Genomic DNA, 22,270 nt, shown 5'->3' on the forward strand with positions numbered 1-22,270 from the left:
TAAGTCTGACAGGCAGAATGGACCGGGGTAGCCGGAGCGCCAGAGAGGTTAAGGATGAAAACCGCAATCAGCCGTCGGCCGCAGGAGGATCACACGGACGACAAACACGCGTGTCAGAAGTCACGCATCCCGCCCACTCCTCGGCGCTTCACACCACGCTCCGCGGATAATGGTCACTGCACAAAGGCGAGGCATGCTGGACGCCTTCGCATTTGACCCCCCCACCTCTCATGTCCAGTCTCCACACGCACAAAAACAGACCACACACACGTGTCCACTCACCGTCGGAGCGGTGGATGCAGGTGTGCTGGTTGTCGCTGAGGAAGAAGCCTTGCTTGCACATACACTCATAGCTTCCCATGGTGTTCACACACACCTGCTGGCATCCTCCGTTGTTGTCCAGGCACTCATCCACGTCTGAGAGAGAGAGAGAGAGAGAGAGAGAGAGAGAGAGAGAGAGAGAGAGAGAGGGAGGGCGGGCGGGAGAGAGAGAGAGAGAGAGAGAGAGGGAGGGCGGGAGGGAGAGAAAACAACCGGTCAGGCAAAGACTTAGACTTCCTTAACGGCAGGATGCTTGCTTGGCTTGACAAACAAACCCCAAGCGTCTCAGTCGTAGACCAGGCAGTTATGTGTGTCTGTGTTGGTTGAATTTGCAGCCGAGAGGAAGGATTTTCCTTCTCTTTCTTCTTTCTGAAGGCCTATTGAAGTCTGGTGAGGGTGAGGAGATGTGGGGATGACACCAGAGGCAGGAATGTAACCCTGTGGACTCACACTACCCAGACAGGACAGAGCTGAGCTGAGCAGGGCTCTTTTTACTGGGGGCCCAGCCTCTGCCTGGTACAGTAAGACTGAGTCAAAGGTATTGAATATGAGAGTGAGAGAGAGAGAGAGAGAGAGAGAGAGAGAGAGAGAGAGCGAGAGAGAGTGTGTGTATGTGTGTGTGTGAGTGCGTGCGTGCGTGTGTGTGTGCTGGTGTGAGTGTGTGTTAATGGAGCCCTGCTGTGCTGTTGAAAGCCCAGTAAATCACCAGTGGGGCATTTAGAGGGAGTGTTAGTTAACTGGAAACCTATAACACCCTCCACTGAGATTAACAGGAATCAAACATGGCTGAGCTGCTACTGTAGACTAACAGACAGAAATAGAGAGAGAGAGAGAGAGAGAGAGAGAGAGAGAGGGAGAGAGAGAGAGAGAGTGTGTGTATGTGTGTGTGTGTGTGTGTGTGTGTTTAGAGGTGGCACAGACACACGCACACTGATGATTTTTTTTTTATTTTTTTATTTTTTTATTTTTAGTCATTTAGCAGACGCTCTTATCCAGAGCGACTTACAGTTAGTGAATACATATTTTTGTATACTGGCCCCCCGTGGGAATCGAACCCACAACCCTGGCATTGCAAACGCCATGCTCTATCAACTGAGCTACATCCCTGCCGGCCATTCCCTCCCCTACCCTGGACGACGCTGGGCCAATTGTGCGCCGCCCATGAGTCTCCCGGTCGCGGCCGGCTGCGACAGAGCCTGGATTCGAACCAGGATCTCTAGTGGCACAGTTAGCACTGCGATGCAGTGCCTTAGACCACTGCGCCACTCAGGAGACGGAGAAGAGGACACAGAGTTCAGAACAACACCGTCTGTCTGACCACAGCCTCTGTTCCATCCTCCATACAAACACCCACTCACCACCTATCAAGGTTTTCTAAGCATCCTCCAACACACACATCTGACAGGTAGTCTAAATACCAAGCTGTGTCGGAAATGGCACCCTATTTCCTACATAGTGCACTACTTTTGACCAGGGAATAGGGTGCCATTTCAGACATAGACCAAAACTCTTCCCCATACTCCAATGCAACAACTGGCCCAAGTGTATTTAACCTAGGCACTCGGAGGTAGTGGAGGACAGTAATTGGCTCCATCCGTCATCCATCACAAACCGCTAAGTGAAATGAAAGAGGAGCAGTGTAACCATTTCCCCTTGTGATTAGAGTGCAGGTCTTTACAGGGAGGAAATGAGAGGAGAAGGCTCTGGTTGGGCAGACAGTGCTAAGCGCTAAGGCAGTGTGGAGCCAGGAGACTCTGTCTCTCTCTCTAATCTCATCTAGTCTCATCAGGTCTGTCTGCTCTCTCTGTGATCTGAGGATCTGAGGTGAAGCAACCACCCGGCCCGGCCGTCTGTCTGTCTCACCCACTCATAAACAACCAAGATCAGGGTGAAAGGGCCTCAAAATAAATTCATAACTCCAGTCCAGGGAGCTACAGTGCACTACACTGCACTACACTGCTCCTGGTGCCAGGGAGGGGGACATACAGTACTGGACTGACTGCACAGTTTTACCTGTCTATGTCTGTCTGTCTGACAGCCTGGCTTTGGACATGACACATGGCCTCCTCAGCGTCCTCAACCCCATGCTCATCAGAACTAAGGTCCTTCCTTTGTCCTGGTCATGTCACATGGTCATGTAAAATTCCTGTCCTGGTCAGGTCATGGGGTCATGTAAAACTCCTGCCCCAAATCATGAGTGGTCAGGGGTGATCAGGGCCTGTTTGTCAAGGAGATCAAGTGAGCTTGCTGTCTGTGTGTACCACGGCCAGTCTGTCTGTCTGTCTGTGGAGACAGAGGTTGTATATATTTTGATGGCCCTGAGTTAGTCAGAGAGCTTTACAGCTCTGAGTGGCATTTAGGATGGTCTTCATGCCAGACTGTAAAGGGCTTTACGATTATCACTACTGGCCCTCTGTAGAACACATAATGTTGGAGCAGTGGATCTGGTGCTCCTAACGTCCGGTCTGAGACTAAGTCCGCTGACAGCCAGGTCAGCCCAGGCTTAATACACCCAGACCAGACCTGTGATTCTGTGTCACACTGCCATCCTCTCTACCTCTTCCTTAAGTAGAGGACTTTATGGTCTCCTATTCACTTTTCTCTCTCTGTGTCTCTCTTGTCCTCTCTCCCTGTCTCTCCCTCCCTCTGTCTCTTCCTCTCTCTTTCTCTCTCTCTCTCTCTCTGTCTGGGGCCCCTGTCTGAGTTCCGGACATATCTCCATGTGGGTTACAGTCGGCTTTTATTTGAGTTCTGGCTTTACCTGGCGACATTCTCTCTCGTCGGAGCATTTAGGCGGTCGGCTTGTTAAGTCCCCGTGGAGAGGACAGAGGCTTTCAGGCCTTGTTAACCGTTAGGGGGAGAGGAAAGAGTTTACTGTCATGCAAACACAGGGAGCGAGAGGGGAGAGGAGGAGAAGGGTCTTGTGTGGTGTGTGTTTTGTCTATGAACACATCATGTTCCAGTGTAAGGCAGTGAACCTTGATCTGTATGCATGCCTTTGTGCCTGTCTGACAGAAATATAGGCCTACTGTATATATTGTTTAGGTGTCTAATAAAGCTTTAAATATAGTGTTTTATTGTTAGGTACTGTACAGCTTAGTATCCTCTTCCCTCCCTACCCCATCTCTCCCCTCTCTTGTCTTCCCTCCCCTCTCCTCTTTCGCCTCCTCTCTCTTCTCGTCCCTCTCCTCTCCTCTCCCCTCTTCCCTCTATTGCTGTATTCACCTGCCAATGTATCTGAGTGTCTCAAAAGGCTTTACAGTCCAAGGAGAGCAGAGGGCGGCTCCAAGGGTCCTCTGTAGCTCAATTGGTAGAGGATGGCGCTTGTAACGCCAGGGTAGTGGGTTCGATCCCCGGGACCACCCATACGTAAAAATGTATGACACATGACTGTAAGTTGCTTTGGATAAAAGCGTCTGCTAAAAGGCATATTATATTATAAGGGCCCTCTAAAACATGGAACAAAACCAGCGGTGCCAGTGTTTCAACTGCTCAATGATTTCAGCCAAAGCTTTCAACTCCTCCAACCCTGTTCCAGTCCCACGTCCTCTGGTCCCAGCTGATTAGGAGAGAGGGAGCAGTGGGACTGACAGGAAAATGACAAATAAAGAGGAAAGCTGTTTCATAGAACGTGATAGATTCATACGTAAGGGAGGATCTAACATGGCTGATTTAGAATAATATACTGTGTTTAACTGAGCAGTTCTCTCAAGCATGACTATAGAGAGCATGTCACAGCGAGGCTGCAGGGTGAAACAACATCTGTTCAGAGCTCTACCAAGCAGATGTCCTCTGCAGCTTCCACCTCCCACAAGGCAACACAATCCACCACCTAACATCCAATATACATTTCTCTACAATATACCCCATGACCTCACCACTGTCCTGAGCCAAACTATACAACCTTCTAGAGCCAACTGCACCACAAGGCATGCACTACAATCTGGAGCAGATCTCTTAGAAGATCCCTATAGAAGTTGAAAGTTCAATCTCATCTCCCTTCGTCCCTATAGACAAAACTAAACAGATTACATCAATATGACAGAGGCTTTTACTTTAGAGTAATACAAAGAGAGAGAGAGAGAGAGAGAGAGAGAGAGAGAGAGAGAGAGAGAGAGAGAGAGAGAGAGAGAGAGAGAGAGAGAGAGGGCTGTTGATCATCTCCACATTTAATTGATCTTTGCCAACATTTAAACATAAACACTGGCAAGGCGCTCTGCAAGTTTAAACTAGAGTGCCTTTGTTTTGCTTCTGTAAACTTTTATTTGGACGCGATGAGGATGTGCTTGATTCAAAGGGTGAGAAGGATGATGGGGTGAGGAGTGGAGAGGAGGAGGGAAGGGTAGAAGAAGGGAGGTGACCAGGGTTGGAAATTAACACCTGCCACCTGTCAAATGTGAGTAGATTTTGTCATTGGCGGGTAAGAATGTATATTTCACCAGCCACGTTGGCGGATGGTCACACAGAGCATTTGGGAACTTTTGTTTTTTAAATCCAAAACCCACATGTAGAAGTTGGTCGAATTGACAAGAAAGGCTACTAAAGTGAGACTTTGTCCTCGTGTTTCTTGGCCAGTTACATTGTTTTGTTCACATGTTTCCAAGATTCTTTTTCAATGTTAGTTTGAGTTTGCTGCAACTGTCTGCTGCTAGGAAGACATAGCAGTCTGAGATTTCTTTCATCACAGACAAGCCAGTGCCCAAGTTACCATGGTAATGGCCCATCCCTTAAAGGGCCAGCTGAACTATTTCTGTTTCGCCTAATGATTGTGCTTGATTGAGCATCACTCCCAAAAATGTTTATTCATGAACTTTTAGTCATTGTTCTCATAGATGTATGTGCTTCTACATTTCTACTTAGGCGCACATCATGTACTCCTTGTAAAAAATGTCAGCATGGAGCCCTGAACTATAATAATAAATAAGCCGGATCACTCCGCATTTTGTGGCAGGGCAGGCACTTTGTTGATTCTTGATGTTCTGTTGTAGAACTGTTTATTTGTTTTTATTATTGGATCTAAATACATTGGTTAAAAGACACAGGTCACAAAAATGTAATGAAATTAAGCAATATACCCCATGACTTCTTACTAGTAATACATAATTCGTTTTTGTGTGATTTCTTCATCTAATTATGTAACAAAAATATTTGGGCTTGTAAAAAATCTGAGTGGTTTCAAGATTTTTTTTATCTACCTGCCACAGTGGCTAGTGGACCAAAATATTAATTTCCCGTCCTGGAGGTGACGAGAGGAGTAAGAAAGATAAAGGGCAGAGAGAGAGGAGAGGAGGGAAGAGGGGAGAGAAGAGAAAGTGTGAAAAGGGGAAATAAATAAAACCATACACTTTAAGTGGAGATCACCCTTCCCTGTGCCTCCATGTTTCATCCAGTCATTCTCTAGAGAGATGTTAGCAATAGCCTGTTGGCTAACCCCCACTCTATTCCTCCACTTCTCCTCTCTCCACGTCTCCCCCCTTTCCTTCCCCCGATCTGTCTGTGTTGTCATGTCAGAGTTTCAACATTCTATGAGTTTGCAGTCAGAGCCTGTCCCGCTGTGAAGCCAAGGCACTCTGAGCTAAGACCTTGCGTAGGAGTGAAAAGGACGCGTCAGAAAGAAAATAAACTTGTCTGAGCCCTACAGACGTTCATAGCAAGGCACCAAATGATCAACATATTGGGCCCAGCTGTGTCCACGGCCAAAACAAAATAAATACAAGTCTAAATCAAAAAGGTTGAAGAGGAACTGAACAGGACTGGCCTTTAATCAGAGTGCAGTGCAATTATGCAATCATAAATCTATTAGTGCCCTAAACTTGTTGACACAACACATATGGGACCCTAGGAAACTTCCTACACACGTTTGGTTAAGACAGACTGTTCTCTCTTTCATGCTCGCTCTCTCGCTCTCTCTCTCTCTCTCTCTCTCTTCCTCTCTCTACATTTTTGTCTTCCCTCCTGTTTCTCCCCTCTTGTCCCTTAATTTCAAAGCAGCAGGTCTTGACGTTTCTGTTTATCTATCGTTCCTTCAGTCTACTAGAAGCCACAATGTTGTGTTGTTAGTTTGTTTGTGTCAGACGGGATGAACAAGAGAAAAAATACAAATAAAAGAAGAAGTAGTTGTGTGGAGAAAAACAGTGGTATTTTCTGGGGTTAACGGCCTTCAGGGCAGTGGAACAGCAATACACCCTAACAGTGAAGGATCCCACCAGTGTACCACCAGTGATCTCTGATCCCCAGTCCAACTCCCTGACCCAGACCACTGGACCTGGTTGTACAGCAGCCTCACTGACGAGTGGCCAGGCTGTGGACAAGACATAACACACCTTAGAGTACATAGATACAGGGACTGGGAAGTAACAAGGCTGTGTTAACAATCTATAACCATTTCTGTCTATGATTATAGCCCCCAAGATATAACAAATCAGATCAAATTGGCTTCAATTGAATATCTTGGTGTCAGCCGCCGCATAACAGTCACTTTAGGGGCCTTTGCGACCCGTCTGAGTACAAACCTAGGGGGAAACGTTGTTGGAGCTCTGTCCTGACATCTTGTTTACAGCAGTGATTAATGAGTCAGAACACAGGAGGCAGGCGGTTACAGTAACCAGACAGACAGACCCTATATTCTCACTAGTCAGTCACGGAATACATGAGACTTTCATTTACAGCACCTCCAACATCCAACCCATAATCCCAGCTAATTCAACCCATGCTGCCGTATGTGTAAGGCTGTGACAACTGACAAGTCCCTAGAGATGCGGCTTGTCTGTGACTGTGTTTGCTGTCTGCCGTTGTTCCTAGACTAACCATACATTCACATGTCATTGAGTGAGAGGGTACTTAGGACTGGGAGAGACATTATAAGAAACTCTAATGTTGTTACTAATGAGTCCTACCATTGAAGTGGACAGATTGTCATTGGTAGATGATAGATGTCCATATACAGTAATTAGGAAACCATGGCTTGGCCCAGCAAACTGTGGGTTGACTATGTGTGTCAGTTACGCATAGCCATGATATAGTTATTCCTATATCATGCCTATGCGTCACACATTATCCTATTTGTGTACAGGTAACTGCCAAAGTAAAGTAAACACCAACATAAAGTGTCTTAATAGGGCATTGGGCCACCACAAGCCATAACAGCTTCAATGCACCTTGGCATAGATTCTACAAGTGTCTGGAACTCTATTGGAGGGATGTGGCACCATTCCTCCACAAGAAATTCCATCATTTGGTGTTTTGTTGATGGTGATGGAAAACGCTGTCTCAGGCGCCGCTCCAGAATCCAGTGTTCAATTGGGTTGAGATCTGATGACTGAGACGGCCATGGGATATGGTTTACATCGTTTTAATGCTCATCAAACCATCCAGTGACCACTCGTGCCCTGGTAGCCAAAATAATGGCCTGCCCAGCATATTTATTCATGACTCTAATTAAGCATGATAGGATGTTAATTGCTTAATTAACTCAGGAACCACACCTGTGTGGAAGCACCTGCTTTCAATATACTTTGTGTTTCCATTATTTTGGCAGTTACCTGTATCTCAGAGAGTTAGTGATGAGGGTAAACATGAAAGGTGGTGATGTTAAAATATCCATGAGTCAATACGCAGGAACTCAACGCTCATTACTCTTACAGTTTACACTGTATATCTTCACGCTGCAAATATAGATCCCAACTAATACTCATCAGACCCCAACTAGTACCTCCCTGAGCCTCTCTACCTCAAATAAACATCCTGGACCCCCTCTACTGTACCTCTACCACCCCACCACCCCTCACCCTATGAAATACAGCCAAACTGTACAACCCTATGATATAACTACCCACATTTAACTACCCTAAACCCTGATACAGATGCCCATATACAGGTAGTCTGTACACGCATACCACTACCTCTACGTCAGCTTTCGTAACTCTTCAGAATATCCTGAATATCACCCCAAACCTCTACCCAACCAAATACAGTTGTGGGCACAAAATAGTTACAGCAGTACAGGTTTTTGTGGCAAACTATCACTACTAGACGCTAGAGCGCAAGCTTTTTAGTGCCCGCAACTGTACCCTCAAAGTCTTCACACACAGAGCCCGCCCCCAATGACCCCATCCCCTTTTCTCGCCCTCCACCCTGACTGTTCCAGATCCATCCATCAGATATATTGGTAGCTATGATGCTCTGATCTGCTCCTCTAATACTCCTGTGACATTTGTTACTGAGCTGCTGTCTGCCTCATACCACGTCATGGCAACACATGGCAACGCAGGGAGTACGGGAGTGCTGGATTGGCTGGGAAGCTGTGAGCCTATGACAAAGCAAGGTCATAACCTCCGATGAGTGTGAAGTTTTCACTAAATTCAATTTTTAAGGAAACAGTGACCTTAGCTCTATTAATTATGTGTCAAATCAGGCGCGCCTCAGCATAAAAATAAGCTAACAGATGATCTCAGAGAAAACGTGAAGTGCTGAAGAGCTGCTAATAGAATCTTCCTGAATGAATGCACTTCACAAAAAGAATGGGGATTGGGCAATCAGTTGTGGAGAAGTGATGCCTTTCCCTGAGCCACACCTAATGGGTCTGACTGATGATGAGTGATCCACCACCTCACTGCTCTGTCACGGAGAACTAGAATGACCGATGACAGAGTGAGCGAGGGAAAGAAAAGAAAAGAAAAGGAAAGGAGAAAAGAGGTGAAGAAGAGAGGACAAAGACAGACAGACAGAGAGACAGACAGAGACAGACGGGGAAGAGAAGAACGGTGGGATAGAGAGAGAGAGAGAGAGAGAGAGAGAGAGAGAGAGAGAGAGAGAGAGAGAGAGAGAGAGAGAGAGAGAGAGAGAAAGCGAGGGAGCTCCTGGAAGCAGCAGAGGACTCGGAGCGGTGTGCGCTGGCCCTCGGCGGTCCTGCCTGTGTTCTCATCCTCTTCATCATTCTGTGTTGTATTTGAGACATTCCGCAATAAAGATGTCAAATAGAGAGCAAGTCCATCGCCTACGGGGGAATGGCTTGGACAGCCTCCAATTCACATCCACCGCCAAGAGAACCAAGAGAATACAGAGGGAGAGGAGGAGGAGGTGGAGGAGAGAGAGAGAGAGAGCGAAAGAGAGAAAGAGATAAAGAGAGAGAGAATTAGGTATGGATTGGCAGTAACACACAGCGGAATCAAGTCTAACCAGGATTAGAAATGAATATGAAATAAAAGATACTAAAGCACTTGTCATTGTCCTAATTATTTAAATGACTGATCATGGTTAAATTGCATCATAAATGTCTGATGGTGATTAAGTGTCATCATAACCCTCTGGGCACAGATGTCAATTCAACGTCTATTCCACATTGGTTCAACGTAATTTTGTTGAAATGACGTGGAAATAACGTTGATTCAACCAGTGGGTGTCCAGTGGGAAATGTCTGATCAAAAGTTTGGGATTTCTCTCTTGACTGCTTTCCGATCCCTCCCATTGAACTCTCCATTCACAGCTAATTAGTGACTGTTTTTTAAAGCTATATCTTATCAGCATAGTCTGGCTAATTACTTTTTAACAGATGTGGCCAATTTCCTCCACTCAGCCGTGACAACTAGAGAACTCTCTATAACCACTCTGACACACAGACCTGGGTTCGAATAGTACATGATTTAATTTAAAATCCTTTAGCTGGGCTTGATTGATCTTGCCGGGCACAATGGAATCAATAGAATAGTCGCCAAAGTGCAAACCTCATCCATCTGCCACTTCAGGCAGACTAGAACAAACAGTGAAAGTATTTAAAAGACTTTGAATAGTATTTGAACCCAGGTCTGCTGACACATAGCCAGCATGTGGCCCATTGATTCTTTCCAAGTGGCCACAAACACATGCAGTAAATCTCTCTCCTTCGTGTTCATTTTCTTTAGTTCACCACAACACACACAATCCAGCGAGTCTTCTGCAACCAGCCACTGACAACACAACAGCTGCAGACACTTAAAACACATACACAGGCAGACAGACAGACAGACAGGCACGCCGAATTAGAAAAACAAAAACAAAAACACTAGCTAGCTATTAAACAGATTTCGAGCAACTCCCGTGTCCCTAACCCTCCTTGCTAAACATAAAAACGGACAGATTTCGAGTATGGAATTTCATCCTTGAACCTTGTCAATAAATAAGAGGGTAGCCTAGGTTATTAATTTTCTCTCTGACATTTTTCCTTCCTTTGTCCATTTGCAACCAGTAACATAAACATTTGACATGCCAAGTTGAATTCTGGGAAGTCAATAGAATAACAACAGGGGTAACATTAAAGTGACATTTTTAAGTGTTAGAAATAATACAATTGGGGCCTCCTGTAGCTCAGTTGGTAGAGCAAGGCGCTTGCAACGCCAGGGTTGTGGGTTCGATTCCCACGGGGGGCCAGTATGAAAAAAGTATGAAAAATGTATGCACTCATTAACTGTAAGTCGCTCTGGATAAGAGCGTCTGCTAAATGACAAAAAATGTAAATGTATAAAAATTTAAAAATGACATTGCTGTCGAGACTCCAGTGTTATCCTGGTCCTATCAGAGGGTGAGACAGGGTTAGGGTTAGGGGGAATGGGAGTGCCCTTCTCTGGTGACCTCTGTCCTCTCTGACTTGCTGAAAACAGGTTTGTTTATGTTTACGGCATTGGGGGGTTGGGGTAGGGGGGCGTTGCAGGCGAACTTGGGGTGGGAAAAGAAAAGCTCATCATCACTGAAGATTCATCAGCATCTGGGCAAGCAAACTGAAAGAGGACAGGTCTGTTTGTATCCAAGATCAGAGTCAGTGAGGCCAAACTCAGACTAGACCAGAGAGGACCATGTACAAATACTAATGCGTGTGTATGTTCATTAGGCCCTACACAGGAGAGAAGGTTGCCTGAATTTGTCCAATAAGAACACACATTCTATAGGTCGTTATCAATAAAACGTCACAATACTGTGCAGAGCGTTCGATTTGCCTGCTGGGGGGCAAGGAGACCCCCAGCTCTGCTAAAACCATTGACAACTGCGTGCTGTTTTCACGGGATTGTTAAATAAATGTTATAACGGTTTGTTTTAATATCATCACCTCTTGAAGAGCATAGTCAGAACTAAACATTTCTGATTATTTCACATTTAGCTCTATCATCAGAGATATACAGCAAGTAACTGCATGCTTTTCATGATCTGTAAACATCAGTTGATCATGAGGGTGGCCGTAGCCTATCCATTTGGCATGTAGCTGGCTAGCTAGCTAAGCAAACATGTCATTTAGCTTGCATCATCAGAGATTAGACTTTTGGAAAGAGCCTAACATCGGCAAGTCATCGTCCTGGTAAAGTTGTCTGTCGGACTACTTTCATCACCACTTAGACGGCAAGCAAAATAGCCATCTAGTTTATCCCCTGAAAGTTAGTTTGGTAACAGGCAATATTGACGTGATCTGCTATTAGCTAGTTAGCCAATTTGATGTGGTCCATCAATCACTGTAGCCTATCATGTTTGTCAGCAGCAATCGTGATTAAACACTCTTAAAAACAATGTTGAAAAGGGGATAAGGTTAGCTAACTTCGCTAGGTAGGCCTACATTGGTTGGAGAAAAGGGGATAAGGTTAGCTAACTTCGCTAGGTAGGCCTACATTGGTTGGAGAAAAGGGGATAAGGTTAGCTAACTTCGCTAGGTAGGCCTACATTGGTTGGAGAAAAGGGGATAAGGTTAGCTAACTTCGCTAGGTAGGCCTACATTGGTTGGAGAAAAGGGGATAAGGTTAGCTAACTTCGCTAGGTAGGCCTACATTGGTTGGAGAAAAGGGGATAAGGTTAGCTAACTTCGCTAGGTAGGCCTACATTGGTTGGAGAAAAAAGTAAATTAGGTCTATGTTTAGCCAACTGTACAACGTTTCTACCGGTTACTTGCAAAGTAAACATTATCAGCTAACAGTACATCGGCAAATGCGCCTTTCTGCTGCTTGACAGGCGGAGCCCACAAAGGATGGGAAATTAACCTAAACCTCTCACACTTATCAGGTATAGTTCACTTTTGTTTTATATCACTCAAATATCCAATTAATGGCGGCCAATATTGAGAGATATCGTGAAATTTCATGATCAATTGATGTTTACTGATCATGAAAAGCATGCAGTTACTTGCTGTAAAACTCTAACGATAGAGCTAAATGTGCGCATGGAATAATCAGAAATTTTCTGCTATGCTCTTCAAGAGGGGTTGTTGATATTACAACCAAATAGTTAACATTTATTTAACAATCCCTTTAGTGGAGCTGGGGTCTCCTTGGCAAATCGAACACTCTGTACCTTTTTATGACGTTTTATTGATAACAACCTATTTGTTCCGTTTCCAATAGTTTTTCCATTCCATGCCTACTGAACACGATCCAGGACTCATCTCTCAGTCAGAGTCAATCAGCGGTCATACAGTTAAATGTAAATGAATCACGTGAGACTCACACTGTAACAACATACTCCTGAAACCTCCCCAGGAGAACCTAACTCAGCCATTCCTCACTACACCTAATGGCATGTTCCTCTCTCCCCTCCTCCTCCACCCTCCCTGGCTTCACAGAATCAGACATAATACTTACAAATGCCAAAACATGTCCCACCAAAGATGTTTGGGTTGCGGGCCAGGGCATCCAAACAACATATTTTGATTTTGCTTGCGTCAATCAGCGGGCAGGGAATGAAAAGATGAAATGTGTTTAAGCACATCCAAGCAGAACTGGCATGTTGCAGAAGAGCAGAAAAACATATGTCTGCCTGACACTAAGTCAATAAGAGAAGGCTAGGACTAATGGACTGGATCTGTCAGACACACCAGACGGGTATCTGTAGGACATCTCTAACTGATGGAGAGAAGAACTCTTCAACCCTGAGCGCCCTCCCAAACGAAACCCAGATAATGAAATGAAGAGAAAACAGCTAAAATAATGGAAGCCCTCCAAACGATGCAGAAGGAAGGGAGCTGAGAGCCAGACAGACAAACCGCATAGCAGATGGAGTGTACAGTACATGCACACACACACACACAGACACACACACATACATACACACAGGTATGCATGCACACACAGACGCACACACACACGTGTGCACTCACTCACACACTCACACAAATGCAGATAGAGACAGAGCAGAATAAGAACACACACCGGAAGGGAAAGATCCAAAGATAACACAGTCTCATACAAACATAAATGACAGACTTGGATAGGTTGTACTATGAGTTTAAAATGGGGTTAGGAGGACTGTACACTCACCCAGACAGTTGTGTCCGTCGTGGGCCAACATGAATCCGTCGTAGCAGGTGCACCTGTAGTTGCCTGGGATGTTGATACACTCGTGGACACAGCCTCCGTTGTAGTCATTCTCACACTCGTCCATGTCTGAAACAGAGAGTCATAGAAGACCAATGAGAAGGGCGAAGAGGAATTACTGCAGCTACTGTACAAATGGATGGAAAGAGAGGAAGGTGGAGAGGTAGAATGGATGGTAGGGGATTGGGAAGGATGGAGGAGATGGATTAGAGATGAACAGTATGGAGTGTAATTGGGATACGTGTTGGGGTACAAAGGGAGGGGCATATGGAGAGTGTCAGCTGATGTTTATGTGTAGAGGTCAGGGTACAGGGTTGGAGATAAAAGGTAGTCCACTGGTACAGCTCATGGTGAGTGTGCATAGTATACATACTAGGGGTAAGATTGGAGTGTTTAGGGGTACAGAGTCCAGAGGGGCATACGGAGAGTGTCTTGCCGTGTTTATTCGTTGACGATGTTCCCCCTTCATGCTGAGCCAGCGGAGGAGTCTTTCACAGGAGCCACTCACAAGTGGTTGCCATGCGGACTGAGCCACTAAAACAAACAGTCCCCCCTCCGTGTGAACGCAGCAAGCCAGGGGAGGCAGACCGGGGGCCAGACCCCAGCCCCAAATCCTCTCCTCCTCTCCTTCGATCCTCCTCCTCAACTCCGGATGGGCCCGAGCAGGTATCTGGTTAGTGTTCAACTCCTGTATTACTCCCTCTGTCTCTGTCTCTCTCGCACTCGCCAACCTGGCCAAGACGCCAACTCTCACTCCCTCAGTCTGTCTGTCTGTCTGTCTGTCTGTCTGTCTGTTCATCCCTTTCACCTTTTCTCATGTTTCTTTGCTTGCTCCTTCTCCCCCTCCATGTAAAGTAACTTTTTTGCACTCTTTCCATCTCACTTCTTTCTCTGTTCTTTCTTCCCACTCTCGTTCTCTCTCTCCCTCTATATGTTTTCTCTCCCCTCAGACACTGGCACACAACATCAGTAGCCTGTATGTGTCCCACCCGTGTGCATACACACACACACACACACACACACACACACACACACACACACACACACACACACACACTGTGTCCTGTCTCTGCCAACTGCGAGGTGGGCTATGATGGGTCTGGTTCTGTCAGCCACAAACAGCTTTTAGCACTAGTCTCTCTAGTCTCTCTCCGCCTCCTACATCCTGTGGACTGGACAGAACCCAGTCCTGGGCTGCGTCCCAAGTAGCACCCTTTTCCCTTTAGTGCACTATATAGGGAATATGGTGCAATTTGGGACACAGACCTGGACACTGCACAGCACACCACCGGTACAACGCCAACACACTGAAATATTCCACTGTTGGTCTGCTCACACAGACCCCTCACCCTCTAGACAGCTCACTGTCATCAGGATAGAACACACAGTGTCTTGGTTAAAAGCTACTTTGATGTTCCTGTATATCTAAAATAAAAGCTTAGCCTAATCTACTTCTAAGTTGAAACGGGTCTACAATAAAGAACAGACAGCGCCAACACATCTTGCTTGAAATAGAGAAGAAATCGAATCAAATTTTAATCTAAAAGCGTTTTTCCTGAGGTATTCCAGTCAGTTAAAACCCATCAAGATAAAAGTTAAATAAATAAATGGGACAGACATTCTTTCGTTTAGAGATGCTCTGGCACCTGCCATGTTTACAGAGCAGGCAATTACACAGGCCTAACATACATCAGTGCATTCTAATCCACTGTTTGTTTTCGACTCTCTTTCCCACACAAACAAAGGAACGGTATGGCCTTCTGCACTTTAAAGACAGAGACTGGACCCTGGCTGGTGTACACAAACTGGTCCCAGTCATCAGTGAATCATCCCAGAGGCATATGAAACCAATTAGGGAGCGCTGGGATGAGAGGGCTGCTGTGTAATGACTGTTTTGTCGGAGTGTTTAGACGAACACCTCTCCCCGCACCAGCAGAAGAGATGCCAAGGCACCCCTATACATGCTCTGCGTAGCACCCTGAGACCCTCCAACGGAAAGCAGAGGTGTGGAAATACACCGGAATAGGAGGAACATCAGTCTTTGCACTAGAGAGAAGACGTGGAGGAGGAGGACGTATAGACAGGAGAAATATCATGTAGATACACCTTGAGTAGGACCTGTGTGTCTCCAGCAACCACATTTGAACACAACAACCCTGTTTGTGAAAGGCAGAGAGAACTGAGCAGTTAGTCATGAGGATGGCTTGCATAATGTCTACTGCTTTTTCTTCACCAAACAACAGCCCAAAAAAGGAGAGAGGCATACAAAGAGAGCAAGAGAGAGAAAGCAAGAGAGAGAGAGAGAGAGAGAGAGAGAGAGAGAGAGAGAGAGAGAGAGAGAGAGAGAAAGCAGAGAAAGAAAAAGTGAGAGTGAGAGAGAGAAAGAGAGAGAGTGAAAGAGAGAGAGAGAGCCCACTGGGGGCACAAACATCAGTTCAATGTCTAGTTTTACATTTACATTACATTTAGTCATTTAGCAGACACTCTAGTTTTAATTTACATTTGGTTGAGTTGTCAACAAACGTCAATTCAATGTGAAATCAACAAAATATTTCACCATGTCATTGGATTTAGGTTAAAAGTAGGGTGAAAAAATACTACATTCCCTTACGTTGATTACTTTTTTCAAATCCAATCAGTTTTCCCAAGTTGATTCAACATCATCACATTACATTTTTTGGTTGAAATGACGTGGAAACAATGTAGATTTTTGCGGAGAGGAGAGAGAGAGAGAGAGAGAGAGAGAGAGAGAGAGAGAGAGAGAGAGAGAGAGAGAGAGAGAGAGAGAGAGAGAGAGAGAGAGAGAGAGAGAGAGAGAGAGAGAGAAAGAGAGAGAGAGAGAGAGAGAGAGAGAGAGAAATTAGGTAAGAGAGAGCAAAGGGATAAATGAAAAGCTTCCAGTCGTTAATTGGCACCTTGTAAGAAGTGAGGCTGGATCAGGCCATCCTGGCAAGGCAAGGCAGGCTTGGTATTACATAGGGGAGCAGGGTTAGAGAGCGCAAGAGATCAGGGCAGGTATCAGGAGGGGGGAGGGCCAGGGCTCACACCTGCCCTGGGGCATGGGGGCTTGGGGCTAGGGTCTGGGGCCAAGGGGGGAGGATGGACATGCCCTGTGCCTAGTTAGCCTCCAGCAGTGCTCTCTTCCTGCCCTGGAGCTGTTGTTGACATCTGACAGCGGCGCCCCGACAGCTTCTGAACCAGGCTACTCTCTGCTTCCACTGCTTGGACACGCGGCGCACGTTTCATAACTGCGACAAGGGAAATGTTGACGATCAAAACATCTCATCAAGTGAATTAGGCACCTTCGCTGACGGCCCGTGCCCCAAAGGGGGGGGGGGTGCATGCACCTTGAGATGGATGAAGAAGGGGAGAGAGATGAGAGAGGAGAGAGGGAGAGAAGAGGAAGGAGAGAGAAGGGGGAGCGGTTGGAAGGGAAGGGAGCATGCCCCTACTGTCCCCTTGATATTTCAGTTTTACTGCCAATCTCCAGGTCCAGAGAAGTGTGTCCACAGGAGAAAGCCCTCAGCTCAGTGAAGGGAGATTTCCAATTATAATAGCAACAGCATGTGGAGCTGGGACACTTCACTAATGTGGATTGCGTAATTCCATGAGCGGAAACAGAGATTTCTCAAATTCTTGGGGTTGTTTTAATTTTTGGGGCTGTTAATTGTACCTGACTCAACTGCTGAGTAAGGTTACTATAAGTCAGATGCTTCAGCCATCCCAATTGACACCCTACAGTATTCCGTATTTGGTTTACTACTGCTCTATATAGGGAATAGGGTGCCATTTGGGACACAACACCCAATACTAAAGTAAAGGAGACTGGATTTCAACAGAATTCTCTGAACCTCAGAATATCGCAACCTCTCTAGCTACCTATCCCTCAACTTCTCTGAAAATAACAACCATGTGTATTTATGCAAGAGGTCGAATGACGGCACAAAACCAGAAATAATCCAAATATTATTTCTGAACCTGTAGCGCATCATGGTTAATTACCAAGGCTAGTACAAAGCTGCTCAGGACAGAAATAAGAACATGTTCCCATTACTGACATCCAAACACCAACAAACAACATTCATATGAGCAGAGGGCTGAGGGCTGAGAGCCAATGCTTCGTGCCCAGTTAAGGCCAATGGTTTGTGGCGGTGAATTTCTGTTCTGATGCCTGTTCCAAGACTGAAAAAGCAAGATTGAAAAAGTGTGTGTGTGTGTGTGTGCCTATGTGCGTCTGCGCAGGTGAATGTGTATGTGTCTCAGGTGTTGAAGCTTGTGTATGTACAGCATATGGGTATATGAGCTGTATGGCACTGCAGCAATAACACCTCTCGTCTCTCATCTCTTGTTCCATCATCTCTGTGAGTGTATATGTGAGTCTGCTCTCAGGCTTTGTTCTAGAGAGCTATAGCTATATAAAGCCCCTGCCTACTGGAGCCGAGTCTGACCTGCTCCTCCACATGTGTGCGTGTGAGTGTGAAGCAGGGAGCCAGTGAGGAGAGCTCCTGAGCAGTGACGGAGTAGCAGACACTGGGCAGACAATGGCCTAGTAATTGTCTGCCACCTCTCCCTCAGCGCCTCCCACCCGCAATATCTCACTCTCTATCTCATGAAATCTCTCTCTCTCCCTCCCTCTCCCTCCCTCTTTCTCTGTGTCCTTACCTACCTCTCCTTCACCCTCCATCTATTTTCTCTCAGTTGCATCCATGCATCTGTCTTTCCAATGATCTGTCTGTCTGTCTGTCTGTCTGTCTTCCCTCCCTCCCCCCCTCCCTCCTTCCTTCCTTCCCTCTCTCCCTCCCTCCCTCCCTCTGTCTGTAAAGCAGGTCAGGTAATTGTTGCTGCTGCTGGGAGAGCAGACTCATGGCTCGGTCTCTGTCTGTCTCTATGCCTGAATCGACTGCTGCTGCCGCTGCACATGTCTATACAGCCCATAAACACACAAACCCCGGCATACAGGTGCCACACACACACATGGCTACACAGCTGAGCTCTGACACACACACAGCCACTCAAACGCAGCTAGAGGTCCAGTGACAATGCATGTTAGTATCTTTAGCATCACCAGGAAATGGTAGCCAACTGTTTGAATATAGAGGACATGGGTAGAGAAAAGCAAAGGCTGTAGTGCTGAAACTAAATTGTTTTTGAAAAGGAGGAGAGGAGAGGATGAGTGACAGGGACAAGACCAATGAAAACCAATCAATTAGTCAGTAAGTGACAAATGCTGAGCAAACATAGACATCCTTTCACAAGACCCTGACAACCCCGTGGCAACCACCTTAGTCTACTCCTCTCTGTGGAACGTTAGATAAATCCACAACTGGCTGCTACTGATGAGCAGAGAACCATGTGACTGTTGAGTTATAGGCCTACTCAGAGAACAGCATGGGCCCATTTTAATCCAAACTGATAGGCAGGAAAAGGTAATAGTCCTTTTGTTTCACACTGTCACTGAAAGCATTGTTCTTGTTGAGTACATGAATAAATACAATTCCTGTAACAAAATATATAATAAGAATGATTCTCGGAAACCGGTTTGTCTGAAACCAGTTTTCATTTGTAGCAGTTTCCTGGGAATTAAAAAATCTCCCAAGCACTAACAATAGTAGAGACACATACTGTAGGTACTCTAGATGTATAGTGTCATCTTGCTAGATGAGCACAACTCTGAACATCAGAGATGTGCAGTTAATGCATCCTGAAACCACTATGTCCAGCATTGTGAGGACACAGAGTGATATGAACAAGTATCATACACAACGTGTTATGCTCTTTCACATTGTGTCATCCTTCGTTTCACAGCACAGGGCCCAAAGTTCACATTTCTCCATAACGAGACAGCAATATCAGCCCATGGAAAAATCTACAGAGAGCGGCATTCATAGACGCAAGATCAGATTTCAGAGAGAGCAGCATTTTGAGGAGCAGCTTTAGAGAAAAGAAAAGGGTGTTCTTCGAGAGAAGAACCATAATCTGATAGGAACACTTATGAATTATAAATAAAAATGCTATTTTGTGATTAATTACAGGTAACCTGCAATATTCCACATCATTCAATAAAGGCCTTATAATAGGACATAAATGTTCATGCTTATAACACGTAATAAAGTCGGCTTTAAGTAAAGTGTTACCGGAAATTGTACTGGAATGTTGAGTTATCAGCTGCTAATTACTGGGTCCCTCTCTGAGAGAGTGTAGCCTCCCAGTCGTCCATCCTGAAGCATAGTCATTTCCAGGAAGTAGAGAGACAGCAGACGGAGAGAGCGAGAGAGAGCAGCTCTCTGCTTGTCCTAATGACTCTCTCTTTCCTCTGCACCACCGGGGTAATGTAATGTCTGCTGATGGGAAACATAGCTGGCCAATTACACAGCCCCTATCTAATCACAGAGGTCAGGGGTCAACTCACATCCACCATCTGTCTTCATTCTGTCACCCATTTACTGGACCTTACGCCTCGATCACGCCGGCACCTTCTGCTACCATTATTGTCAAGCCATCTACGCATACAGTTTGATGCATACGTTCGATAAATCCAACATATACACCACACAGAACGCACTGCAACTGCCTCTGCAACGCAATGCTGCAAGGGAAACGCAGCGTTCCATTGGAAATGAATGCACTTCTGGTGAACCAAAATGCAATGACGCTGTCGGTGTGATCGAGGCGTTAATTGTGCCGTATCAATCGGGGCTTCAGTATGGAACACAAGGACAGGAGGACAGGACACAAGTGCATTGGATTTCAGATACTGAGGCATAGGCATACATCATTAGTTTCTCCATCTGTACAACACACACACACTCGCTCACACACACACACACACACACACACACACACACACACACACACACACACACATAAACAATTCAATCAACAATAGGGAGAAATATATTCCCATCCAAATATGAAATACACCCCTCTTAGAATTTCAGTTAAACAAAAATTCATAAGCACAAGAAATCTGTACACATAGACAGACAGACAAGACATACACACAGACAGACAAAACAGACAGACAGACAGACAGACAGACAGACAGACAGACAGACAGACAGACAGACAGACAGACAGACAAGACAAGACAGACAGGTCGGCCCTCTGCTCAGACAGCTGTTTTACGGTAGGAGGAACATTTCCCTAAAAAGACTCTCAACCTTTTGCAGTTTCCTCTCTATGGACATAATATCATATATTATTCTGGGCAGCTCAATCTGTTCTAGGATAAGGACCATTGTGTTTCTGACTGAAGATTATGCAATGTGTAGCAGCGCTGCCTGGTACAATATCATATTTTAGTACAGGCGTTTCTAGCAATTCCAGAACGTCTCTCCAATGTCATAGCCTAAGTCCAATAACAGAGACTTGCCAATAGAATTAGACTGGGGCAAAACAAATCGAGACAGAGCTATATCAAGTAGACCGGATTGCTGCCAATATGGATTTGCATGCGACTCAACAGAATCAGCAGACACAAAATGGTGGAAATAATAGTAAATCTCCTTTACTCCCTCTCTCCAAGCCAGGTGTGTGATTATATAGTCCTATGCAGGAAGACCGACTCACACAGCCTGAGGCATTTGATAAGTGAGCTAATCAAACAATGACACAGGTTCATCTCATTGTGTTCTCCCCAGGTTGACCAAATGAGAGGTATAGAATCTCTGAATGGGCAATATCCAGGTGAGTTCCACAGATATAATACCTGCTCACTCTCTCTGTGTGTGTGTGTGTGTGTGTGTGTGTGTGTGTGTGTGTGTGTGTGTGTGTGTGTGTGTGTGTGTGTGTGTGTGTGTGTGTGTGTTTCGGGCGGGGGACACTGGTACACAGCTGAGCAAACGGGAGAAAGTGTTGGATATAACTCACTGACATACACACAAATACTTAAACAAACAGGAGACACTTGAAAAGGCCTGAACATAAAGACAGCAAAAACCCCTATAGAAAAGGGCACGTCATCCCCACAATCCTCTTATCCTCTCCTATCCTGGCTAACACATGCAACTATAAGCTCTAGTGGCCAATATGACTGATGTATTGTTTTGTGTCAATATTATTTGCGGTGCTAGCCTATAAGCTGAACTGGCGTTTGTGTGTGTGCGTGGGTAGATGTGTTTCGATTGCATTTGTACGGCTAGACAGGCTAGCGTTGGGAGGGAGTGTGTCCTGTGCACCAAGCAAGCTCTAGCTCCAGCTGTGGTGTGCTTTGAGGCAGAAATGACTGGAGGTGTGAACGCACAGCCAGGTGCTGACCCCTCTCACCCTCACACCTTCCCCCAGTCCACTTCCTCACAGCTAATTAGGAGAGCCGGCGGGGGGGGGGGAGTCGGGAGCGGGGAGAGGAGGAGAGAGGAATGGGGGTTCCTGTGAAACAGCTGTAAAACCTGCCATTACTGCAGAGCCTGTCAGAGAGCAATAGGGGCCGGGCGAAATGAAGTATGGAGAGGGAAGGGGTGTGGGGTGAGTGAGGATGATGATTTGGATGGGAGTGGCGGGAGGGAGAGGGGGGGAGGAGGGGGGTGAATTAAGTAATATAGAGGGGAGTAATATCACATTGAAGCCATAATAAGACAATGGAGCTCAACTCAACTCACCTTCGCACTGCTTGCCGTCTCCCTTGTATC

At 45.9% G+C, this 22,270-nt stretch overlaps 1 protein-coding gene across 1 annotated transcript; it reads right to left on the reverse strand.

The window, feature by feature from the left end:
• Window positions 1-282: 282 nt before the first annotated feature.
• On the reverse strand, window positions 283-22,252 carry LOC311118412 (signal peptide, CUB and EGF-like domain-containing protein 2; the record flags this gene model as incomplete). The annotated part of the gene is made up of 3 exons (XM_084193215.1): window positions 22,241-22,252; window positions 13,587-13,712; window positions 283-417 (listed from the first exon to the last, which is right to left on the reverse strand). Coding segments are annotated over exons 2-3 (259 nt in total), but the record flags the coding sequence as incomplete, so codon positions are not given.
• Window positions 22,253-22,270: the final 18 nt, after the last annotated feature.

This window comes from Coregonus lavaretus (assembly GCF_964263955.1).
Source record: "Coregonus lavaretus genome assembly, contig: HAP1_SCAFFOLD_5090, whole genome shotgun sequence".
In the NCBI taxonomy this organism is placed as follows: Eukaryota; Metazoa; Chordata; class Actinopteri; order Salmoniformes; family Salmonidae; genus Coregonus; species Coregonus lavaretus.